The 25,420-nt window shown below is 55.4% G+C and overlaps 1 protein-coding gene across 5 annotated transcripts; it reads right to left on the bottom strand.

Annotated features, from left to right (window-relative positions):
* Positions 1–245: 245 nt before the first annotated feature.
* Positions 246–25,420, bottom strand: ACY1 (aminoacylase 1). 5 transcript variants are annotated; one of them, XM_037904870.2, is made up of 15 exons: positions 24,313–25,420; positions 20,575–20,732; positions 14,920–14,984; positions 9,925–10,029; positions 8,513–8,607; positions 7,709–7,785; positions 6,762–6,851; positions 6,215–6,271; positions 5,982–6,055; positions 5,463–5,512; positions 4,742–4,886; positions 4,357–4,425; positions 4,036–4,115; positions 3,670–3,730; positions 246–2,495 (listed from the first exon to the last, which is right to left on the bottom strand). In XM_037904870.2, the coding sequence occupies exons 2-15, from the start codon at positions 20,711–20,713 to the stop codon at positions 2,331–2,333; spliced, it is 1,272 nt and encodes a 423-aa protein (XP_037760798.1). In that variant the 5' UTR covers positions 20,714–20,732; positions 24,313–25,420; the 3' UTR covers positions 246–2,330. The 5 variants fall into 5 exon arrangements, with proteins under 5 accessions (XP_037760798.1, XP_043406459.1, XP_037760799.1 ...); XM_043550524.1 differs by lacking the exon at positions 24,313–25,420 and adding an exon at positions 23,279–23,403; XM_037904871.2 differs by lacking the exon at positions 24,313–25,420 and adding an exon at positions 22,900–23,036.

The raw sequence follows: 25,420 nt of genomic DNA, 5'->3' as shown, positions 1-25,420 counted from the left end.
CACTGAGCAGTGAGAGAGACATGATCTCAGAATGGGACAGCTCAGTGCAGTGGGGGAAGACACTGACCCAATGACGTCCCTGGTTGTAGCAATTCTTATGGTGCAACAAGGCATGAAGTTGACCCCAGAGCAACCAGCTGGACGGCTGATGTAATGGGGAGAGAGCGCATTGGAGGGTGGATTTCAAGATCAGACAGACAGACAGGGAGAGGCCAGCCCAGGAGTTACCACACCCTTGGCTGTTCTTTCCAATCAAACAGCTTTATTTAGTAAAATCACAAGCACCGTGGAGACACACACCGACAGCTGGCAGCTTTGGCACAAGTTCGGCAAAGAACCGGACCTGATCTCCCAGCCCAAACAACTGGTGTTAACGCTGGGGTGAGGGAGCGTAGGTGGGATGACCCCCCCCACACACGCACACCTGAGGAGAGACCTCTGTAGGTCCCCTACTTTCCCCAGACCCCGCCAGGGAGCTGCTCAGCAACAGCCCATCCTAACCACTGGGCCGTAGGCTGGCAGTCTGCCCCTTGGAATTTGTCCCATCCCCCAGCAGGATGCCAAACTCCCTACGCCCATCCGCCAGGCAGAGGCCTAGCCAGGAGCATCAAGGTTTCTCTCGCTCCATGACTGGCTCACAGAGGGGCAATGGGATGCTGCAGGTAGGTGAGCGAGGGCAAGGGTGGCACATTGTCCCTGAGCATCAAGCCCCTGCTCGTAGCCACCGGCCCCTGACTGCAGGAAGCTCCCACCTGGGTGATGGGGCCGCAGCCAGAGAGCTGGAGCTGGGGATTGGGGATCTGGAATGTGAGTCCCCATTGAGGCTTTCTGATGTGCTAGAAGACACGTCTCCACCCCGAGACAGGGTCAGTCCTCTGGCCTGGGACTCCAGGCTACCACGCGCAGCAGCCCATCCACGCATTGCACTCTGATTTGCATTCACCAATGCAGTGATTCATTAAGACAATAATTAACTCCACCACCACCCCCATGTGGGCAGAGCGCTGCGCCCAGCGGCCCTGCCCCAAGGAATGAAAATTCATAGCATGGTCACACAGGCAAGGGACTTGGGCACCCCCTCCCCCCACGGCCCTGCTGCTAGCCCCAGTATGGCTGGGAAACACCGCTCCCTGCTGAGCCAGATCCACTACTGCCAGCTCAGAGCTGCTTCCTGTCTTTGCCAGAAATTGGCACAAACCCTCTTTGCTAGTCAGTGACAGTCTGGGGCACTCGGGAGGAGGTGCCAGACCAGCGGCTTTCCTGCCACCTCCCTCCAGCTGGTGGTTTAATGACAGTAGGCAGCAGGTACATAGCATCACCCAGCCAAGGGTCTGAGAGCAGCGCACCAGGGGTTTGGGGGGTATGATGATCCGGGGAACGGAGGCACATAGAGCTCAGGTGACTCACCCAAGATCACACAGGGAGTCTGGACTAGAGCCAGAAGTGGAACCCAGGTCTCCTGAGCCCCAGTCCAGTCCCTTATCCACTAGGCCACCCGGCTCTCAATGCCTGCGTCCACCCACAGCTACACCCGCTTCCAGCTCCCCGCCCTGCCTGGGGCAAGTGATGCTGCTTAGCCCCGGGAGCAGGGAGAGCCACTCGGCAGCCAGGGAGAGCCAAGGGGGGCCCAAGGGAGGGGCAGACTCCCCAAGGGGTGCCCCATGCCCCCAGTCAATCCCTGGAGGCTGGGGGTGGCTCTGCAGAGCTCTGGGGCTGGAAGCAGCAGGGAGAGGGGCTCTGGGGCCGGGGAGGGGTTGGGATGGAGAGATGCAGCATGGGGAATGGAACCCTGCCCCCACCCCGCATAGACCCCGGTGGGTAGGACCCAGGCCTACCCTCCTTGGGAGGGGAAGGCTTGCGTTACTGCTGCAATGTGGTGAGGGGCCCTTCCAGGAGCCAGAGGAGGTAAATGCCGGGTTGGGGGCATGGGCACTCAAGGCGTATTCCCCACCTCCAGTGCAAGCAATGGGAGAAAGCCTGGCATGTCATGCCCCCGGGGTGCAGCCTTTCCCCCACCCCCAATCTTGAAGAGCCATGGGCTGGAAAGCTGGGCACCGGGTGTAATTTCATAGGGCTCCATGGACAGGCCCAGAGCACCTGGAGCACAGGCAGGGACACAAGCTGCCCCTCCCCCTGGACACAACAGGCATCTGCCCCTCTGGGCTGGCACAGCTGGGTGGTTCTGCAAATGGTGCTGCCACCAAGGAACCCTTGAGTCCTGCCCACCCCCAGGCAGCTGCTTCTTACCCCAGCCCCTGTATGTCCATTGCCCCCATGAATTTTCACTCCCCGTCTCTCACTTTGGTATCCCCCACCCCCTGCTGTGCCCCTCAGCCCTCCGCCGGCAGAGGGGGGACGCTGGCCAAGGAGGGGAGGAGGCAGGCGTAGATCTCGATGCCCCGCAGGAAGACCTGCTCGTTGAGGTACTCGTTGTGGTCGTGCAGCAGCACCGGGGTCCGGTTCATGGGGGAGAAGCCAAGGGCCGGGTGACCGGCCTGCAAAGCAGCAAAAGGAGAAGTCACTGCCACCGTACAGAGCCTAGCGGCCATATCAAACTATATGGGATCCAAGGGGTGGGGAACCAATAGGGGGGTGGGGCTGGACTGAGCCACCTGCAAAGAGGCGATCGTGCTGTGTATTCCCCACCCCCCACTGACATTCAACCCTGTGCGGAGCCCCCTCCTGGCCAGCCCCGGCATTACTGCATTCCCACCCTTCACTGGCCCTGGCCCTTGTCCCATGTTGGCCTGAACTGTGGGAGGCCATGCCAGTCTGCAGTGGGAGGTCTGGCTCATTCCAGCAGGGGGGCTCCCATGCAGCATCCGGCCCACGTGCCCGCCTCTCCGAGAGAGCTTTGCTGTGCGATGGACCTTCCCAGCATAGACGCCCTAGGGCGGCGATGGCTGTCACAAGAGGGACAGATACCATGGGGCAGGACAGACAGAGGGACACCCTGCACTGGGGATTGCAGGAACACATGGCCTTTCCCCCTTCTTTAGTGTCTTGGGGGAGGGGACAGGACCCGCAGAAAGAAGCCCCCCTGACTAGTAGACATCTATCAAAACTAGGGCAGAGGTGGGCAGCGATCTTCTCTTTTACCAGGTTGGCACCACCCAGACCCCACATTCTCACCTCTGGGAAAGCAGCTTCCCCTCAACCCACTGCCTCAATACCCTCACCCTCATATATCTGAGACCATTCTAGCCGCAGCCCCAAGGACGCTGTTTCCTTAAGAAGAAACAATGTTTGTAGCGGGCCTGGCACAAGGCACTACCGTAATACAGCTAACCAATGGGAAGGATAGTAATATAGCACATTTACAGAGCACCGCTAGCCAGACACTCTCAAAGCACTTCCTGACAGCAGGTCAGTTCCCATTTTACAGGTGGGGAAACTGAGCCACAGGGGGCCATAACCTGCTCTAGGGAATTGGTGGCAGAGGCAGGAATAGAACCCAGGAGTCCTGACTCTCAGGCCAAGGCCATCCCCACTAGACAACAGAGCAGAGTAAGAGACCAATTAAATTAAGATAGAGAGCGAGAGAAAGAAAAAGGGGATGGGGAAGAGGCCGGAGGAGGGGATGGGAGAACCAGAGAGACCCAGACAGAGCCTGAAGGACTTGCAGCGGGCAGGGGAGGAGGCAGACCAGGAGGAGGCGCCAGCACTCACTGCTCGGATAAAGCGGCTGTCCGTGGCGGCCGGGAAGATCTCATGCTTCAGTGTCATGTGCCTGCCAACAGAGACAGAGCCTGGGTGAGCCAACCCCCAGTGCGGCTATTCCCTCCCCCTGCCACGGGGAGCCAGGGCCTGGGGGATGCGGTGGAGCCCATGGGTGAGGAGGCAGGGACAGAGGGCACCCCCATGCGGCAGAACTGTGGAGGACCATGTTTAGCTTGCCCCTGCACCCCAGGCCTGCCTGAGAGGCATCTGCTTTTGCAGAGCTTCCGAGACCCTAGGGTGGGGGCGCAGGTGAGCCCAGCCTGCCAGCACTGTGCCAGCGGCATGGCTGGGGGGACAGCCACAAGTCCTACTCACATGTCTCTGCAGGCCCCACTGAATGCCTTCCACCACGGGTCGGACTCCTCGGTGCAGGTCACTGTCTGATCCATGTATTTCTACACCAAAGGAAAGAAAGGAGAGGGTTAAATCTTCCTCAGCGGGTGGAGGGAGGAGGCTGGGGTGGTGGCAGAGCAAGGAGGGTGGGAGGGCGAGAGGCTCAGGGGCAGCGTGGGGCAGGGGGGTGAGGGTCCAGCTGGGATGGGCTGTACAGGGAGAGTGAGGACAAGGAGGTGCCCAGCCAAGTTACACACACCCAAGCAGATTTCAAGGGGCGGCTCCTCAGTTCCCTGCTGTTACCTGGTAGAACTTGTAGGTGACACCCTCTCCAGCTGCCCGGCACCAGGCTGTGAGCTGCTCCTCAAATGCCTGCAGAGGAGGGGGCAAACCAACAGGGGGCATGAGCAAGGGGAGGTTCTCTCTCAGGTCCATGCTGTCAGCCCTTGTTCTGCCTCTCTGATGCCTCCCAGAATCCTTTTGTGCCGCTGCTCGGCTCCAGAGGCACTGCAGAAATCGACGCAGTGCATCATGGGATGTTAGCAGCGAGTCAGCACCAGCTCTAGACTTCTGGCAGGCACCGCCGGGGCGATGGCTGGCAGATCGAGGTCCCCCCCAAACCTGGGGGAACGTGCACCCCGACCCCAGCCCTGAGGGAACGGGACTCCTGCCGGAGCAGGTACCGTACCTGCAAGTTGACAGTGGGCGGGATGCGGATGTCGAAGGTGGCGGATAGCTCTGAGGGCAAGACATTGAAGGAGACGCCCCCACTCAGCATGGTCAGGTTGAGGCAGGTGACGTCGCCCAGGGTGAGGTGCTCATCACACTTCAGTCTGCAGGGGGGAGGTCACACCCAGTGTCTGTGATCTGTGTCTGTTGGAGCCTTTCACCCCCAACTACTCCCCTGGGAAAAGACTCAGCCCCTAGGCCGAGGGGAGGGCAGAGCTAGGTCCAGAGATATGCCTCGCCTGGGCTGGGGCCATCAATGTGACACCACGTGCACCGACACATGGTGCCAGGACACGCGTGGGTCACTGGGACGGCCACACTCTCTGCCACGTGGAGCCAGGCCCTGGATCCTGCCCTCACAACGACACTCCCTGTGTCCTCTGCCTGGATTTCAAAGTGCCTTACTGACATCAGTGAATTAACCCTCATGCCCCGTCCACTCCAGGAGGCAAGTCGGGGTCATCACGGCCATTTCCCAGATGGGAAAACTGAGGAACAGAGCAGTGATATGATTCGCCCCAGGACACAGAGGGAGCCCGTGGCAGAGCTGAGGACAGAACCCAGGAGTCCTGAGTCCCAGGCCCGTGTGTGCGTCCCTAACCCATCCTCTGGAGCTAGGACATCCACCTTCTCCCTGGGGACCAAACGAGCCACAGGTTTCATGCGGCGCTGCCTCTTACCTCTGCTTCTCGCTCTCTCTGAACTGCAGGAGGGAGGTGATCACTCTGTTCTGTGGTGGGAACAGGGGGTGTCAGTGTCCTGACCAGCGTATTATAGCTACATCCCAGCTCCCTGAGACACCTGCACCCTCAGGGCAAGCAGCTCTGCCCTTCACCCAGGGCTGCCCAGAAACAAACCAACTAGCTCCCACACAGGAGCCACAAAGGGGTGCTGACTGAGAGAGGCTGGGCCTGACGTAGCCGGGAGCTCCCCCAACAGCCAGCGTTCCTGCCCCACTCCCCATAGTGCCCCCTGCTGGCAGAGACGGGGGTTGGAATGCCAGGGATCTCCCCTGCACCCAGGAACTCTGTACCATTCCTTGTTGTAGAGAAGCTGATGGTCTCTCCCTTGGTGCAAGAGGACTGCAATTCACTCTCTGTCACACTCACTTGCCCTTCCTGCTGAGAGGGTAGGTGGTGAAGCCAGGGTGGGTAGCAATGCAAGTCCCTCACCCCCCAGAAGAGGACGCCCTCTCTTACCAACTTCTCAGCAGCTGTGTTCTCAATGAACCGGGATCCATGGCCTGGGTTCCCCTCGCACTTGACTTTAATCCCTGCAAGTGCCGACGAGAGGGGGAGACATGTTAAGAGAGAGGGGGGAGGGAGAGAGAGAGTGGGCGAGCCTGGTGCCCAGACACCACAATGATGAGTAGGTTAGAAACGCACAGAAAGACAGACACAAAGCGAGGGGACATGTCCTGGACCCTACTCACACCAGACGCACTTCTCCCCGTAGAATACAGTGAAGGCGTCTGTCGGGTTGGCCAGGCCTGGGGGAGGGAAGGAGAAGACAGGTCACTGTGGTGGAGTGGGAGCCAAGCAGCCATTGCCAGCTGCCGCCATGGCAATGCAACAGGGGAGCTGCTGGCTGCCGTTTAGGGCCTGGAGGAAAATCTCCAGATCCCCAGCCCTGCCCCAGTCAGGCGCCGTGAGTGCAGAGGGCCCAGCCACACAATGTCCCTCACCCATGAGACAAGGTACCTGCCAAGACAGGGTGTGAGGCTGGACCCTGGGCTGAGGGAATGTGCCTTTGCAGGACCCTCTTTTATCCCCACCATCGACCCTTCATGCATCTCAGCCCATCTCCCACCTAATGGCCGGGGGGCCAAGCTCATCTCCACAGAGGGACCGGCAGCCAGGGCACAGCTTAGTCCCTCCCTGTCCACTCTCCCCTCGCACAGTGCACTGTGCTCCTCCCCTATCTCCCCCTCCCCCCCCCTCCCCACTGGCTCCTCCCACATCATGCCTGGAGAGCCACACCTTCATCCAGAACGAAGCCGACGTTGAGAGCCTGGAACTCGGGCCGCTTCACAAACAGCTCCATGCCCTTGCTGCCCCCGATCTCTTCGTCTGTGCTCAGGGGAAGGGCACAGGGTTAGTGGCCACCAAGCTCTGCCAGGCCCGTGGCTGAACCCAGCCCTCCCTTTCACCCCAGCTGATGGCACAGCCAGAGCACCCCATGGCAGACTGGGACCCACAGCAGCTTCTGGCCAGTCCAACTGCCACAGCAGCCAGCTTGTGACTGATGAAGGGCAGGGGAAAGCAGCTGTTTTCCCCAATGCTAGCATTTCCAGCTCCTGCTAAAGCCACGCGTCACCCTCCTCAGCGCTTCTCCATGGTGATGCCAGGCCCCGGCTGTCTGCCATCTCATGGGAACTACTCAGCTCATGGCGAGAGTCCAGAAAGTGGGGTGGAGGTAATGCTGGAGCCGTGGGAGGAAGGGCCAACATCAGTGCTTTGGCCAAACGCAGCAGGCATCAGTGGGACTGAACTGGGGTCTGCAATCTCTCCAACCTACCCCATGTAACAGCTCCATGCTCTTCTCCACCTCCTTCCCCAGCGTTCTCACGCTGCCTTGCCAGAGCTCCCCATGAGAGCCTAGCGCAGTCATCCACGCCAGCCTGCCTTAAATGCAAGCAAGTTCGCGGAGCAGGGCTGAACAGTGAGCGAGGAGGACATGTCAGGGCCTGGATCCGGCCAGTGCTTTCCAGGCCAGGAGCTCAATGTGCTTTACTCCCACCCATAAACACACTCAAGGCTTGATGTGCTTGGTTTCTCTGAGTGTTTCACTCCCAGGAACATGCTGGTCAGGGGAGTCCCAAAGCTAAGGAAGAGGCAGGGCAGCTCACATCTCTAGCCCCATCTTCCCAGCCCTTCCAGCCAAACTCTAGCAACCAGCTGGCCACGAAGAGCAGCCAGTCACTTACCAGGCACGAATGTCATGTGAACCGTTCGGGGGAAGCGCTTCCCCTCGGCCTTCAGTCTCCGGATGGCCTCGATGTACCTGAACAGGGAGAGACTGGTCAGGAAGCTGGATGCCCCAGATACCTGCAAGAACCTTGAGCTCAGGCAGTGCTCCAGGCCAGGTGTGAGATGCATGGACAGAGCTGCACTCCCAGATTCCAGCCAGCACCAGCACCCCCAGGTTTTCCCCCACCCTGATGTCAGCCAAAGATTCAAGGGGCCTAGTGGGGAGCAGGTAACATACTGGGTGTCCAGGAATGGGGGGCAAGTGTCACGGGGCTTTGGCCACCCCAGCCAGCCAACGCAGGGAGCAGAGCCCCCCAGCCCTGTGCTAGTTATATGACCAGGCAGATACAAGCTGGGACAATATATAACTAACTAGACCTCCACGATAAGAGGCATCTGCTGAGCTTTCAGGATCTCCACTGTCTATTGCATCACTCAGCTACTGGCGAGGATTGCCAGACTGGCGCAGCCTACCTAGCCCAGTGGCCCGTTTCCAGCTGTGACCAGCAGCTGCACAGCCAGGGGCAAGGCGCCTGGCAAGGGATGATTCCAGAACACCTGCACACTGAGCTCAGGGGAGATCCTCCAGATTTACGCCGGTGTAACCAAGATCAGGATCTGGCCTGCTGGTTCATAGCAAGCATGAGTCAAGAGGGACGGAGCTGTGTGCAGAGGGGGACGTTCAGCTCCATTCAACTGCCCCAGAGAGGCAATGGCAAACTAAGACAAGACAGAGAATGGAGGAGGCCAGCTGCACTCACTGGATGGAGACACACTTCATATCCTGGGCCCCGCGGGCGTAGATGTTACCCTGAGAGTCCTTAAAGGCTTCGAAAGGATCGTGGGTCCAGTGCTCCTGCAGGGAAGAAACCAGCGCTGAGTGTCACAGAAGGGCTCCCCATGGGGAGCAGACGCGGCCGGAGGGCACAAGCAAAGTCCAGCTGGCTCCCAGCATGGCACCCTGACTTTTCCATGGAGGAGAGGGGCAGGACAGGAAGCTGATCTCCCTCCCCCCCACCTGATCCCCATCCCCATAAAAGAAAGGGACAGAACCCTGTTCGGGAGATGGAGAGAGGCCTGGATGAAGGGATGAAGCAGCAGACAGGGCTTATGTGGTAAGTGGCACCTCAGCCATTAGGAGGTAGATTGGGGGGGATGGGGGAAGGGGCAAAAGGGATGGGAGTGCGATTTAATGCCAGCCTGACAGTGCTGGAGACTGAAGGGCAAGACAGGCTTCTCCAATGCACTGCTGTCAACACACCTCTACCCAGATCTGAAGGGACAGGAAAGCAATAATGGACGATACCAACCCCCATGCGTGCAACACTGTTAACGGGAAACGTCCTGGGCAATTTCAGCTCAGTAGCAGGGCCTCCTGCAGTGGGGCTTCTCAGGGCAAATTGGACTCCAGCACACTCATGACAAAGAGCAGGTGCACGTCTAATCGAGTGCAGTGAGAGCCTAATGCAGCCCATCAGAAAATGGGACTTCATAGTCACTAAACCGCAAAATACCAGACGGTAGCAACTGAAGTTTGTGGTGGTGGATGGTGAGTGCCAGAGACCCCTCCGGGAGGGTGCAGCCAGACACGCCAGGGATCTGATCAAGGGGCAAGCATCAGAACTTCATAGCCGCAGTTCAAGAAGCAAACAAGGGAGTCCCGTGCACAATGGAGAGAATTTTAAAAGAATAAGGTGACAGGCTCTGAAGGCAGCACTATCCCAATGGGCATCTTTTGCCATCGCAGCAGACAGGCCAAGGGCTAAATGGGGCCTTGGATCAAACCAGCCTCTCAGCTTGAAAATCAGCACACAGCAGGGGTGAGGTAAGGGGAAGCCCCAAATGGAAGCGGAAGGTATTTTCCCTGGACAGACCCCACCACCTGCAGCAACAATCCGGACAAAAGCTCGCAGTTCCCCACATTCTACTGTAGGTGGCGCTGTGTTTGCATTAACAAAGGGTGCAGGTGGCACTGACCCGCCGCAGGTCCTCAGCACAGATGGCCTAGGTTTCCCTCCAGCCCAGCGGTGCCCCTGGGCATCCTCCTGAGCTGCTGAGAAACACTCTGAAGAGGGACACTCCCACTTCCCTTCTGGGCAAATAACTGCCCCCTGCCTGCCCATGGGCAGCAGCCAAATCCCAGCTGTAAGCTCCCCTCCCCACAACCACTCACCTCAAATACCGGCACGACATCCGTGTGTGAGTTCAGCAGGATGGAGCGGAGCTGCGGGTCCGTGCCCTGCCAGGTTATGATGGTGACAACCCGCCCCGGGCACACCTGCGAAGCAAGAGGGAGTCTGTTATAGCAGAAGGGCATGCTCCGCTCTGCTGTGGGTCCGGGAAACTGGGCAGATAGAAAGAGATGACGGAGCAGCCCATGGGTGGGGAGGATGAGGAGGAGCAGCGGGGTTCGCACATAACATGTGGTTGCAAAGGGAGGGGTTGTTTCAGCTGGGAGGGAGCAGATTTCAAAGGACAAGAGACTCCTCTCCCTTCTAGGAGGGCAGGAAGGAGGGTCTCACAGACAGGGCACTGGACTGGGAACCAGGAGACCAGGGCTCAATTCCCAGCTCTGCCACAGACTCCCTGAGAGACCTTGGTCAAGTCACTGCATCTCCCCAGTGCCTCAGCTCCCCATCTGTACTATTGGGATTACAACTCCCTGCCTCACAGGGGTGATGCAAGGAATAAATCCATCAGTAACTGCGAAGCACTTGGATAGCGATGGGGCCCTCCGAGCAACTGGATCGAGAGATCCCAGGCAGAACACGGCCTCCTCCCATAAGGACGCCTCAACTATGGAGGTTTCAGAGTAACAGCCATGTTAGTCTGTATTCGCAAAAAGAAAAGGAGTACTTGTGGCACCTTAGAGACTAACCAATTTATTTGAGCATGAGCTTTCGTGAGCTACAGCTCACTAAAGCTCATGCTCAAATAAATTGGTTAGTCTCTAAGGTGCCACAAGTACTCCTTTTCTTCTTTCAACTATGGAGGGCTCCCAAGCCATATCCAAATGATGCGGCTGGGAGTGTGAAGATCTGGAAGGGGATTTCTTCCGCTTTTCCGTGCTGCCCCAGGCCGAGAGAACACAGAGGAGTCACTCAATTAACGACCGATAAACAGGCAGCCAATCAAAAAGAAACACTTCTTCCCACAGGGCAGGGTCAGCGTGTGGGACTCATGGTCAGGGAGGCAAACCCGGGGCTGGGATGGTGTGAGGGGGGGAGCAGAGAGGATGTTACAGGTATATCTGGCTAGTGCTCAGCCAGCACTAACCAGACACACCTGTACGGATTGCTCTGCCTGGAGGGGGACTAAGGGAAAGGCTATGGGGATAGGTCAGCACAGAGGAAGACAGTTGCAGACCCAGCCACTCCTGAGACTGCATGGTCCAGGCATAAAGCCGAGGCTGGAGGCAAACCCTCACCCTGAGCAAGGACGCCAGAAGCTACAGATAAACTGAACCCCAAAAGGGTGACCCAAAAGCAAGGAGCCCCTGGGTTCTTGGTCCACTAGGAACTGTACCAAAACCCCCCATTTCATTTCACTGAAGAGTGAACACCCTGGATTGCTGTGCCTGGAATAAGAAGCTCTAGAGAAGGGCGGAGTGTTACCACAGGAGCTGGTGAACGAGCAGGGAACGCTCCGTACCCCCGGAACCATCCAATCCCCCAAGCAAGGGACTTAAACACTGATCTTCCCCACCCCAAGGGCCACCCCAGGGGACACTAGACACAGCTGATGAGGGCAACAGCAAATGCCAGTGGCAGGAGGCCTTGAAAGAATATGGGCTCAGCAATCACTGAAACTACTGAAATGCGGGCACGCCCTGCATTTCCAAATAGCTCAGGGGATCCAGCCAACATGCACACAACTGAGATCCCGTCTTTAGGGAACTTCCCCACATTTTCCCTAACCCAAGTTTCTGCCACGAGCCAGGACAAGTCGCAGGGAAAGCCGTGTCACCCCAGGCCTCCTCGGAGGAATGTGACCTTGCTAAGTCCCAGTCTAATTACAGCACATACAGCCGGGATGGATCGACTCAAAAATAGACCGAGAACCTGTAATAGCAGATTAATGGTCTGGCCAAATCTGCAGGGGATTACCGACCGCCAGGGATTCGTACACCAATGGCAAACAACCGCTCGCACTGTCACGTTTTGCAGGGTCTCTCCTGCTATGAACTGGGGGGGTAGCAAACAAACAGCACCCTGGCCCGTCCTGGACTCCCAGTGCAAGGATCACGGATCAAGGGTCTGAGAGGGTAGCCTCTCCTTGCCCAGAACTCCTCCTAGAGCCAGCGAGAGTGTCATGCATGGGAGGGCTCCTGTTCCCAGTCCTACGGGTATGTGCCAATGCAATGCAGCACAGTGAGTCTCTGAAGTAGGGGCCAGAGGGCGTGCTGGCAGGAGGACTCACCGGCCTAATTATTAATATTGATCCTGTTCTATATCTAGACTGGCCAGTGCAGGTTGGGACGAAGGACATCGAGTGCACCACGGAGCAGATAAAGGGCCAACTGCTGTCTCACCGGTGGAAATATAGAGCAACTCCACCATCTCCAGACTTGCACTGGGGTAACTGAGGTCAGACTCTGCCCCGGTGTATCTAGGATGGATCTACGCTTCGCTCTACCCAACAAGGCTGAGGTTTAGCTCCTGGTGGCGACCCACGTATTCGCTCCATGCAGGAGAATGCTAAAGACCAGGGTGACTCTTCCATGGGTGCAGGTGGGATGGATTATTGTGCAACATGCTCAGGTCGCTCTAGCCGTTTTTACGGGGATTGATTGCTACTGAAAGACCGGCATCTGCAGACAGGAGTCCTCTGGTTACCCAAAGAATGAGTCTGGCACAAGCAGTGCAGGCCAGCTCCATGCTGCTGCCAATGGCCTTCAGCCCGGATCTGGAAGGACCGCCAAGGGAAAAGGACGTCCACTCTGGCAGCGCCCACAGGGGTACCAAAGAGTGCTCATTGCAAGGCTGAATTTGGTGATGAGGACACGTCCTCTGAGAACTGGGCTGAGACCCACCAATTCTTTTTAGATGGGAACGGCTGAACTATCCACTCAGTCATTCCCTGGTTTGCTGAACACCAGGCTCCCGGAGTATCCCAGTCAGTGCCACTTGAGCATTGGAAAGAGGTAAGAATCATAGAACATCAGGGTTGGAAGGGACCTCAGGAGGTCATCTAGTCCAACCCCCTGCTCAAAGGACCAACACCAAGTAAATCATCCCAGCCAGGGCTTTGTCAAGCCTGACCTTAAAAACCTCTAAGGAAGGAGATTCCACCACCTCCCTAGATAACCCATTCCAGTGCTTCACCACCCTCCTAGTGAAATAGTGTTTCCTAATATCCAACCTAGACCTCCCCCACTGCAACTTGAGAGCATTGCTCCTTGTTCTGTCATCTGCTACCACTGAGAATAGTCAAGATCCATCCTCTTTGGAACCCCCCTTCAGGTAGTTGAAAGCAGCTATCAAATCCCCCCTCATTCTTCTCTTCTGCAGACTAAACAATCCCAGTTCCCTCAGCCTCTCCTCATAAGTCATGTGTTCCAGTCCTCTAATCATTTTTGTTGCCCTCCGCTGGATGCTTTCCAATTTTTCCACATCCTTCTTGTAGTGTGGGGCCCAAAACTGGACACAGTACTCCAGATGAGGCCTCACTAATGCCGAACAGAGGGGAATGATCACGTCCCTTGATCTGCTGGCAATGCCCCTACTTATACAGCCCAAAATGCCGTTAGCCTTCTTGGCAACAAGGGCACACTGTTGACTCATATCCAGCTTCTCGTCCACTGTAACCCCTAGGTCCTTTTCTGCAGAACTACTGCCTAGCCATTCGGTCTCTAGTTTGTAGTAGTGCATGGGATTCTTCCGTCCTAAGTGCAGGACTCTGCACTTGTCTTTGTTGAACCTCATCAGATTTCTTTTGGCCCAATCCTCTAATTTGTCTAGGTCCCTCTGTATCCTATCCCTACCCTCCAACGTATCTATCACTCCTCCCAGTTTAGTGTCAACTGAAAACTTGCTGAGGGTGCAATCCACGACATCCTCCAGATCATTAATGAAGATATTGAACAAAACCAGCCCAAGGACCAACCCTTGGGGCACTCCGCTTGATACCGGCTGCCAACTAGACATGGAGCCATTGATCACTACCCATTCTATCCACCTTATAGTCCATTCATCCAGCCCATACTTCTTTAACTTGCTGGCAAGAATACTCTGGGAGACTGTATCAAAAGCTTTGCTAAAGTCAAGGAATAACACGTCCACTGCTTTCCCCTCATCCACAGGGGCAGTTATTTCATCATAGAAGGCAGTTAGATTAGTCAGGCATGACTTGCCCTTGGTGAATCCATGCTGACTGTTCCTGATCACTTTCCTCTCCTCTAAGTGCTTCAGAATTGATTCCTTGTGGACCTGCTCCATGATTTTTCCAGGGATTGAGGTGAGGCTGACTGGCCTGTAGTTCCCTGGATCCTCCTCCTTCCCTTTTTTAAAGATGGGCACTACATTAGCCTTTTTCCATTCATCCGGGACCTCCCCCGATCGCCATGAGTTTTCAAAGATAATGGGCAATGGCTCTGCAATCACATCCGCCAACTCCTTTAGCACCCTCAGATGCAGTGCATCCGGCCCCATGGACTTGTGCTCGTCCAGTTTTTCTAAATAGTCCTGAACCACTTCTTTCTCTACAGAGGGCTGGTCACCTCCTCCCCATGCTGTGCTGCCCAGTGCAGCAGTCTGGGAGCTGACCTTGTTCGTGAAGACAGAGGCAAAAAAATCATTGAGTACATTCGCTTTTTCCACCTCCTCTGTTGAGCAACCCAGACCTCTCTGGCAGGAAGACGGCTCCCCAGCAAATGGGAAGTGTTACGTTTCTAAGTCATGAGTTACAGCAGCAAAAGCAGATACAAAAGAGCTGGTTGAGGTGAACGAGCCCAGACACATGGTAAAGGGGAGCGTCTCCGAGGTGGGACTTGATGCGGAAACATCTGCCACCTGGCAGTGCTGGCGACAGCACCGTGACTGGAGCTGTGCTGTACAGAGGAGGCCAAGCGGGGGACACCCCAGACATCCCCTGGTGGTTTCAGGCTCGGACAGATCAGGAACTAATTTCAACGCGGGGGTAGAGGAGTGGGTGGGTTCACTTTTCCTACCTCCACTTTCTGACACCCCAGGTCAAGCTCGGCTGCAATCCGCTCCAGGAACCGCACGGCCACATCTGAGAGAGAGAGAAAGCAGGAAAGTTACAGACATTCAGCTGGAATCCCCTTGCTGTTTCCTTGCACCTGTTGTATCTCTCCCATCCGGGAATCCTCATCCTGCACTAGGAAGGGGCTGTCTGCACACCCTAGCCCCTCCCGTCCCATCTCCAGAGGCCCCTTGCCACAAGGGGGAACCCTTTGGAGCAGCAATGCTGCAAGAACATCAGAAGCGCAGACTGCAAAAAGGTTGTCATGCCTCGGCTCCATCCTGGTGAATAATGTGGCACGCAGCCTATGCGGTCGATAGGCAGGTGCACGGTCTATACAGCCAAGCACACAACTCCCAGCAAAGCGCTGTCAGTAACGGAACATGATTGCAGCACTAAGCCCCAAGAATGGATGTATTAGCAGGCCTACCATCAACAATCTACTCATGCAGCCTCTGTCACGGCTAAGAGATCTGCTACGTAGCGGGGCAAGCCTCAGCTTTCTGCTCTGTACAACACCTAGCACAACACCTAGCACAACAAGTTCCTGATCCCTGGCCGGGGCCTTAGGTGCTACCGCAACACAAATAATGAACAACCATAATCTGTCACTAGGAAAGCAGTTGGGAGGAGGAGCTACAAATAATAGAGCAAAGGCATGAAAGAGACATTGAACACATTTAATAGACTTTATCTCCCCAGGTTCTCAGGATTTTGTCAGGCCCGTAATCCCTGCTGCTTCTCCCCTTTGCCCCATATGCCCCCTCTGCTCCTTTAGCTGCCACTACCTGCGCCAACGGGAGTGGTTTTCCCATCAGCATAGGTAATCCACTTCCCCAGGAGGCGATAGGGAAGTCAACAGAAGCATTCTTCCGTGGACCTAGCAATGGCTACAATGGGGTAAACAACACCATTCCGGGTCGGGTAAACTACACCATAAACTACACACCCTGCATGGCGTAGTTAAGCCAACCTGATTTTCTAGCACAGATCAGGCATGAGTCTTCACTAGACACTCAGCACAACAAGGGGAGGGGCTTGCCCATCGCTGTAGTTACTCCGCCTCCCCGAGACACGGCCGCAAAGTCAACAGAATTTTCCCATCAACCCAGTGCTGTCTACACTGGGGTTTAGGTTGGCTTAACCGTCGCTCAGCGGTGTGGATTTTTCACACCCATGAGCAACAGAGCTGGGTTGACCCAACTTTTTAGCGTTGACCTGGCCTATGGTTCAGTACATTTGTGGATCTGGGTGTTAAACCCTTCTGTCCTTACTCAGGGAAAACGCCCACTGAGTCAATAGGCCTTTTGCATCAGTAACGACTGCAGGATTCGTCCCCTAATTAGAAGCTATTTAATATTCCCAACTGAGCATGCATGTATCGGGAGTGCGGGGCAGTTAATTACAAGTGAATTGAAAATAGCCAGAAAGAGGCTGATTTGGATTGGTGGAAGGAGCTGCCAGTTTTCTCTTTCCATCCAGCTGTACTGGGACGAGCCATTTTATATCTTCTCAGTAAAGAAACTGAACTGGGAACCTTACATCAGCTCCCAGTTTGGCTTTTTGACTAAGAGTCTGATCCAATAACCACTGAAGTCAACGGGAGTCTTTCCATCTACTTAAGAACAAAAGAACGGCTATACTGGGTCAAACCAAAGGTCCATCTTGACTTTAGCAAAGCTTTTAGTACGGTCTCCCACAGTAAAGAAGTATGGATTAGATGAATGAACTATAAGGTGGATAGAAAGCTGGCTAGATTGTCGGGCTCAACGGGTAGTGATCAATGGCTCAATGTCTAGTTAGCAGCCAGTATCAAGCAGAGTGCCCCAGGGGTCGGTTTTGTTCAACATCGTTATTAATGATCTGGATGATGGGATTAATTGCACCCTCAGCAAGTTCGCGGATGACACTAAACTGGGGGGAGAAGTAGATAAGCTGGAGGGTAGGGATAGGGTCCAGAGTGACCTAGACAAATTGGAGGATTGGGCCAAAAGAAATCTGATGAGGTTCAACAAGGACAAGTGCAGAGTCCTGCACTTAGGAAGGAAGAATCCCATGCACCGCTACAGGCTGGGGACTGACTGGCTAGGCAGCAGTTCTGCAGAAAAGGACCTGGGGATTCGAGTGGATGAGAAGCTGGATATGAGTCAGCAGTGTGCCCGTTACCAAGAAGACCAATGGCATATTGGGCTTGTAGTGAGGCGGTGTGGTTCCCCACCATCCCGGAGAGAGACTGGACACCAGAGTGGGCGGAGCCAGGGAGCTCTGAGTCCGCCCCCCAGAAGGTCAGACATTGCTCCGGCAGTATAAAGGCCTGACCTCAGAGGTCACTAAGAGAGCAGCGGCCGGGGAGGCCCAATGCCTCCGGCCTACCTCGTGACTGGGAAACTCCAGCGGCCTGTGGTATGCCCAAGGACTGGCCCAACCTGCCCCGCAGCAGCTACCCAGACTGGGAGTTGCCAAGCCTGCCCCGCGCCAGCTAGCAGGAGTTGCTGAGTCTACCCCTTGCCAGCTATCCCGAGGAACCCATGATGCTGGACCCCCCTGAGGACACCACCCTGACCCAGGTACCTCAAGAGGGGGAGTCGGGAAGTAGCCCGAAGGCAGCCAACCCTAGTCTGGCTGCAGCACTGCCAGAACCCATGTCAGTGTGTTGTGCCCAGGATCCCCACTGACGCAGCAGCGGGTCCTCTGCCGCTGCTAGGGCCCCAGGCTGGGACGCAGTGGAGTAGGAGGACCTGTGTACCCCCTGCCACCCAACTCGCAGGTGGCAGTCTCCCCCTCTCCCAGGCCCTTTGGACCGAGGGCCTGGGCTCACTGTTTATGTGCTGTTGTTGCTCAGCCCCTGCCTGAGGGCAGCATCTGGCTCAACGTTGCCCCGCCATGACCTAGGGCCTGGGCTCACTATGTTTATTTCTGCCCTCACAAAGGCCGCAGAGGAAGACTCCCACGGCCGAACTAATTCCCCACAAGACATCCTCCCGAGTTTAGTGAGGTGGTGTGGTTCCCCGCCGCCCCAGAGAGAGACGAGCCCCAGCTAACCTCTCTACACGCTGTATTAGTAGGAGCATTGCCAGCAGATCGAGGGAAGTAATTATTCCCCTCTATTCGGCACTGGTGAGGCCACATCTGGAGTACTGCGTCCAATTTTGTTCCCCCCACTACAGAAAGGATGTGAACAAATTGGAGAGAGTCCAGCGGAGGGCAACGAAAATTATTAGGGGGCTGGGGCACATGACTTATGAGGAGGGACTGAGGGAACTGAGGTTATTTAGTCTGCAGAAGAGAAGAGTGAGGGAGAATTTGATAGCAGCCTTCAATTACCTGAGGGGGGTTCCAAAGAGGATGGAGCTCGGCTGTTCTCAGTGGTGGCAGATGATAGAACAAGGAGCAATGGTCTCAAGTTGCAGTGGGGGAGGTCTAGGTTGGATATTAGGAAACACTATTTCACTAGGAGGGTGATGAGGCACTGGAATGGGTTACCTAGGGAGGTGGTGGAATCTTCATCCTTAGAGGTTTTTAAGGCCCGGCTTGACAAAGCTCTGGCTGGGATGATTTAGTTGGGGTTGGTCCTGCTTTGAGCAGGGGGTTGGACTAGATGACCTCCTGAGGTTCCTTCCAACCCTGATATTCTATGATTCCATCTAGCCCAGTATCCTGTCTTCTGACAGCGGCCAATGCCAGATGCTTCAGAGGGAGTGAACAGAACAGGCAATCATCAAGTGATCCATCCCCTGTCACCCATGCCGAGCTTCTGGCAAACAGAGGCTCTAGACACCATCCGTGCCCATCCTGGCTAATAGCCATTAATGCACCTATCTGCTATGAATTTATCTAGTTCTTTTTTTAACCCTGTTATAGTCCTGGCCTTCCCAACATCCTCTGGCAAAGAGTTCCACAGGTTTACTGTGGATTTTGTGAAGAAATACTTCCTTTTGTTTGTTTCAAACCTGCTGCCTGTTAAATTTCATTTGGTGACCCCTAATTTTTGTATTATGAGAAGAGGTAAATAATACTTCAATGGGCTTTGGATCAGATCCTTGGAAGACATCTCTTCTGACACGCATGCACGCGCGCGCGCGCACACACACAGAGTTACTAACCCACAGCCATGTTACATGCTGGTTTAATGAGAACTGTATTTCACTCAATATGAAACTGAAGCTCCAAGTCCATCCAAGACGAGGATTAATACAGCACCAGCTAAAATAGCTTCAACCGGGTTTGGCTGGCCAACTTCAACAGGGGGAAAACACATTATAAACAGATCATCTGTCTTAACTCTGTTGGCTCACGGACTGGGCAGACACTGTTGCCGTGACCCAAGGGTCAAAATCCATCTGCTCTGTGATTGATTAATGTTCAGAACAACAAGGAGACGTGGCCCCATGTGGAAGAGAGCTCCGAAATGTGGGCTTTGTGCAGCAGCTCAGTCCAAAGAGCAGCCACATGCCTCTTAGGCAGACAGACCGGTATGAGTGAGTGAGTGGAGGGGTCTGATCTGGTGGCATTTTCCACCCACTTTGCCCAGGCGTGAATGACAAGGTGTGATGCAGTGGAGAATCAGTCTAAGCATCATCCCAGCCGTGGGTGAAACAGGTGGTGGAGGCAGCTCCTGCAAGGAGGTTCCCAAATCCCAGGGGGAGCAGAAGGTGCTGTTCAAGGAAGGCGGCTGCCAGGAAGGCTGTTCCACAGCCTGGAATTTCAGTCCCCATCTCACATTACCAGGGATTTTCCCATTCTAGAGGCCAGCATGAGCTGTGAGGCCAGATCAGCCTCTTGGCTGGGTTGCACAATCACTAGCAAGTCTTGCTAGGGCTCCTTCTGCCCCCGGGGAGCGGCTCATTTGCCAAGGTTCAGGGAACTTTCCGACCAGTGTCGGAGAGATTAGCATACCATTTCATTGGGAATTGCCCCGCCCACTCCATTTTGACTGCTGTCTTCTTTTTAAGGTTGCACATCTGGCTGGTATTTTTGGTTCTTTGATGAAGTGGGTTTTCGCCCCCTCCAACAACACTCAATATTTTCAGCATTCATTTGCCGTCAGCGATGGAGGTCTCAGGCTCTGCATCAGGCAGACCCAGCGCAGGCAGCAGCAATGCTATCTAGCTTCCCCCACATTGCACTGAGCCCGGCCCTCAGCCCTGAGCTGGTGGGGCAGAACACTTCAGCCCCCGTGGCCCACTCCACATTTGGCCAGTTGCGAGGAGGCCAAGCACAGCAATGATGGGGGTGGTTTGGGTGACATGGACTCCTCTGGATTCACACCCACCGACTCACTTCCACCCACGAGCGGGTGTCTTTACAGGGAGGGGACAGTTTTAAGAACTAAGTGGTTCTACCAGACGATCACGGATTCCTCTGCAGATGATACAGGGCAGCACCCCTGTCCCATCTCCTGCAGGAGAGTGCTGGGAGCAAAAGCCCAGCAATGCTCCAGAACGGTGTTGAGAGCTTTCTGCCCAGCATGTGAGGTAAGAATGTTGCCACCGGCCGTTGCAGCAGCGAGCCAGTTGCCTGGCCATCTCCCTTGCCGGCTGGTGGCATAACCCTCCCCCAGTGCTCATGCTGCCTCAGCGGCTTGCCCTGGTTAGAAAAAAAAGGGAACCAGCCTCCTTACCATAGTTGGGCTCGGGCTGGACTGTCTTGATTCTCAGGTACTCTCGGAAGAGCGTGACTGAAGGATGCTCTCCGGGCTCCTGGCTTCTGACCTTCTCCCCTGTCCTTTTAGGGTCTCCCTCAGGCAGCATGACGTCCATCTGCCACGGTATCAGGGCCCTGTGAGGAAGGAGAGAGGATGCACCGGGGAAAGGAATAAAATCGCCGTCCGGAACAGCTGTGACTTTGTCATCAAATGTACCGGCCAAATTTCCCCCTGGCATGACTCCACCATCTCCAGTGAAGCAGCTGTATGCAGCAGGGCTGAATCTAGACCTGTAAGTGTAAGGGGAGCGTTGGCTCGAGCTTTCAAAGCTTCCCCTGTCAGGATTCGTTCCAAAGCCACAGCACCAAGGCCGCACCCAGGCATGTCCCTCCTGAAGCTCTGCCTGCCGTCAGCAGCTTAACTTGCGGGAAACATCGCTACGGATTCTCCAGCGTTAGACACAGAGCCATCAACAGGGGGAAGCAGCCAGAATCCCCATCCGGGATCGTTCCTCACGACAGCAAGGACCCTGGGAACTTTGGAATGCAGCGTTGTGCCACCGTGCCCAGAAGGAGCTGCCATGTTATCTGTGGCGGGAGGCAGTTAGCGCTAGGGACCAGAGGATGCTAGAGCTGCTTGTGGGACTGGTGAGGTGTCCACCCAGCACTGAGGGGTCAGTCATTCCACAGCCAGCTTGGCCCAACAACTCAAAGACTTTTAAGGCCAGAAGGGACCGTCATGATCCTCTAGTGACCTCCTGCCAGAGGTGAAAGTAAGCCAGTCCGGTCCAGCACACCGGCAAGAGCCAATACACCGTGCCGGACCGGACCGGCTTCCCCAGGCTGGCGCTTTAAAGGGCCCGGGGCTCCCTGCAGTGGCTGGAGCCCTGGGCCCTTTAAAGTGCCACCCGAGCCCCGCTGCCGAAGCCCCACCGCTCCCTCCCCCAGGACTCCGGAGTACCGGTAAGTCCTTTCACCCCTGCCCTAGAACACAGAACCTCACCCACCCACTCCTGTAACAGACCCCTAACCTCTGGCTGAGATACTGACGTCCTCAAATCATGATTTAAAGACTTTAAGTGACAGAGAATCCACCATTCACACTAGGTTAAACCTGCGAGTGACCCATGCCCCACGTTGCAGAGGAACGCAGCTAAGTTAAAAGCCTTGGACGCCATGTGATCCCCTCCAGACCCCCACATGGCAACAAGGGGGAGAGCGGCTGCCCATCCCCATTCTCACGGGCATGTCCCATGTCCTGCAAGCCTCCTGGGGCCAGTGGATCTTTATTCGGACCATGCATTATGTTATTCCCCTGTGTGCCAACACAAAAGGAAGAGAGGGCAGCTCCCAATGCCACAGCATAAAGACTTTGCCCCATGGTCAGGTGGCAACCCTAGGAGACGGGGATGAGCAAAATGGGATGGCAGATTGCAAGGGAACATGTTCTGGACCTACTGTCAGGACTCCTGGGTTCTATTTGCAGCTGTCCCACTGTGACACTATAGCAAGCCACTTAGGCTCTCTCTGCCTCAGGATCCCTTTCTGCAGACGAAGATAAGGGTAGGAGTAGGCCGCTGGGGTTAGCGGCGGTGAAAGGAAGGTAAACCAGGGGGTCTGGGTTACGTTGGTGCTGTGGGGACTATAGTGGGGTGTTGGGGTGAGTGGGAATGAGGGAGGGGGGTGGAAGCAGGTATGCGTATGAGGCAGGGGTTGGGGGAAGTGGGGGGTATGGAAGTTAGGGGTCCATGGGGTAAGGGTTAGGGTGGGGGCAGTATAGACTGGCTAGGAGTAAGAGGGGTGGGTGGGGTACGTGGGGGTAGGAGGGTGTCTAGAGTGGGGGGTTGGGGGTCAGTGGGGTGCAGGGGTAGCCCAGCATGGGGAGTATGAGGATGTGGGGGGCGGTGAAGGTCGGGGTAAGAAGGGGTGCAGGGAGGGTGGGGAGTTAGGGGTAATTGCAGGTCTCGGGGGTGCATGGGGGTAAGAGGTAGACGCATGCATGGCCTGGGGGGAAGTGCAGGTCTCTAGGGGTGGGGAGGGGGTCCCGTGAGAGGTCGGGGTACGTGGGGGAGGCAGGAGCACGCTCGGAGCAGGGGTAAGTGCAGGTCTCAGGGGTCGGGCAGGAGTTTGGGGGCAGCCCGGCTCGAGGAGCACGGGGCGCTCGGAGCGGGGCCGTGCCCGGCTGGGGGAGCAGTGCCAGGCCCCCCACGCGGCCCCGGCTCCAGCCCGGCTACCCAGCCCCAAGTAAACATGCGGGGAGCGGGGGAGGCTGCCCCGGCCGCTGCCCGGGCCCGGGCCCTACCTCCGCGCTGCCCCCAGCTCCGGCCGCCGCCGCCTGCTCCTCCCCGGCTCTGCGCTCCGCGGCACTGGGGCTGGGCGCAGCCTGAGTCCGCCCGCCCGCCCGGCCAATCCCGCAGCAGCCCCTGCCCCGCGCTAGGACAGCCCGCAGGCAGCCGCCTCTCGCCGGGGGCAGCAGGGAGAGGGGCAGGCACTGCCCCTTCCCCCCCCCCCCCCATGGGACCGGCAAAACTTGGGGCCGGACCCCTGCGCGCCCAAGCGTGGGGCCCCTCCAGGATCGGGCACCCCACAGGCTGCCATGACGCCCCTGCAAGATCGGGCCCTTGCACCCCAAACTCTGCCCCCCAGGATGCTCAGGACTTAGGGTGCAGCCTTTTCCTTACACTCCAAAGTCCAAGGGGATGGCACAGCTCCAGGACCCAGTTCCATCAGTGCTGCAAGACAGAGCCGGGCTTGCTTTGCTCTAACCCAGGATAAAGCCCGGGTACTGCCACTGGACCCAGTCTAAGGAGACTCACGCCCTGGCTTTAACCCATTGATAAGGACTGCTGCTGAGGTGTTAGCATTCATTATTTCTAGTGCCACAGGTGGCGCTTACAATCCCCAGGCACAGGCCAGCAGCCCCTTGTGCCAGCGCTGTACAAACAGAACAAAAAGAGGGTCCTTGCCCCACCATTTACAGTCTAACCCCATCTCTTCTCCACGCGCTCTGTTCTACACTATGGACAGCACCAAAAAAGCACGTGTGCTTGCATTAAAAGCTAGAGATGGGCCCATAAACTGGCGCATTTTCCCTGAACCCCCACCGAGCTTCTGTGGGTCCAATAAAAAAAGCCCTGGTTCCAGACTGCTGCTGGTTTTGCAAGCCCAAACCCAGCCACCTCTTCCCCCCCACCTTTACCATTTCCCTCCCCCCCAAGAGCTTTTTTTGCTGTCACCCCGGAAACTTTTCTGCTCACACATCTGGGCAAAAATAAATCCAAACTGACAAGTCCCACTCCAGCCTTGCTCAGCTTTAAGGCAGGCTTTAGTTTTTGGAAACAAAGCACAGTTTATTAAAACTTTTTTTCTATAATGAAAAGCAAGATGGAAAAATAAATGACATCTGAATTGCTCTTCCACCTGACTGACGTGCACTGGGCCCTGCACATACACGCATGATAACAACAATCAGCACATGAAGCGTTAAACAGATGATGCAAACCAAACCAGGCCCCAATCCTGCAATCAGATCTCTCCCCATAGACCCCTGCACTTCTTGTGGGCCTCCATTAATTTCAACAGGGCTCAATGCAGCTGCAAGATTCCCTCCATGCACATCCAACTGTAGGACTGGGGCCTAAAATCTTAAAAAGTTACAGTCTCAATTTTAGCATGGCCGGGCTAGCCTAAAAATACTCTTGCAAAATGTCCTTACCTCTGTGAATAACGTCGTCAATTACTGCCAAATGAAAGGATTTTTCAAATCCAATTTTTCTTTCATCTTGTAAGAACCTTTAGTCTTTCCCCACAGAACTCTGCCAACTTAACTATTTGCTAGTTTCACTGTAGTTTCACTTTCAGATTCCCCTGGCCTCCTACATTGTTGCAATCTCTGGGGGAAAGATTAGCAATAGTGCTAACCCAAAACATTGAAAAATCAGGAGTCCAGCAAAAACAGCCATGTGATTGATTGAAAAAAATAAGATTTATTTTTAAAACAACACATTTGTGTGGTTTTTTTTTATTTGCTGGTGTTTTGAGCTTTCATGGGGCACTCAGGTCACATTTGCAAGCTTTTGCCCATAACCACGAAGGCTAGAACCCCCCTTTCTTTTTAAAATGAAAGCGGAGTTGCTCAGATAATCACCTGACGCCAGGACCTGGGACTTTAAATAAAATTACAAGAGGTATCATGCTTTTTTTCACCTAAATCTAATTTTGATTGAAAAATAAAAATTCATGAATGCATGTCCATTAACATGAGGCTTTCTCAGACCTTTTAAAAATAATTATTATGCAACATCGGGCCTAATCCAGATGGAATATCGGGCCAGGTCCTGCAAACACTCGAATGGGTCTACTCATGGGAGTAAAGTTATTCGCACACTTAAGTGTTTGCAGGATTGGGGCCTAGGTCCCTTTAAAGAACCGAAACCAAACCTCACACTCAACACAATCCTCATTGCAACAAGGAGCTGCATCATCTACTTAATGCATAAGCTTCTTACCCGAGAAACATTCCGAGACTTGATACCATGAGACATTTAAAATCTCATTCATCAGTTTTTTACAGATCTCGCTACTTTCCCCTGCTCATGAACTCCATTGACACAGCAAAGGAGGTTGGGCATATTAAGAACAGCTGAACACTGGGACACCAGACTTAGAAAACGAAATTGCACATTTGCAAATCAAGGCAAAACTGTCCCACATGGCCCCGCTTTCCATGCCTACCTCCCTGTCTACACTAGGAAATGACCCATGGCTGAGAACATGGTACCAGTTGCAGCGCTGTACCCTCAGGAATGGGTGATGAAACAGTT

The sequence above is a fragment of the Chelonia mydas genome, chromosome 7, assembly GCF_015237465.2.
Source record: "Chelonia mydas isolate rCheMyd1 chromosome 7, rCheMyd1.pri.v2, whole genome shotgun sequence".
NCBI lineage: Eukaryota > Metazoa > Chordata > Testudines > Cheloniidae > Chelonia > Chelonia mydas.
Note: the sequence above shows the minus strand (reverse complement) of the source record. Positions and strands in the feature narration are given on the sequence as shown.

Excerpts from the sequence above, each read along its gene's own strand:
- ACY1 (XM_037904870.2), bottom strand. The coding sequence starts at position 20,713 with ATGGACGTCATGCTGCCTGAGGGAGACCCTAAAAGGACAGGGGAGAAG. Across the intron at positions 4,887-5,462 it reads AGAGAGAGCGAGAAGCAGAG|ACTGAAGTGTGATGAGCACC; the intron begins GTAAGAGGCAGC and ends TCCCCCCTGCAG. Across the intron at positions 4,116-4,356 it reads TCACCTACAAGTTCTACCAG|AAATACATGGATCAGACAGT; the intron begins GTAACAGCAGGG and ends CCTTTGGTGTAG.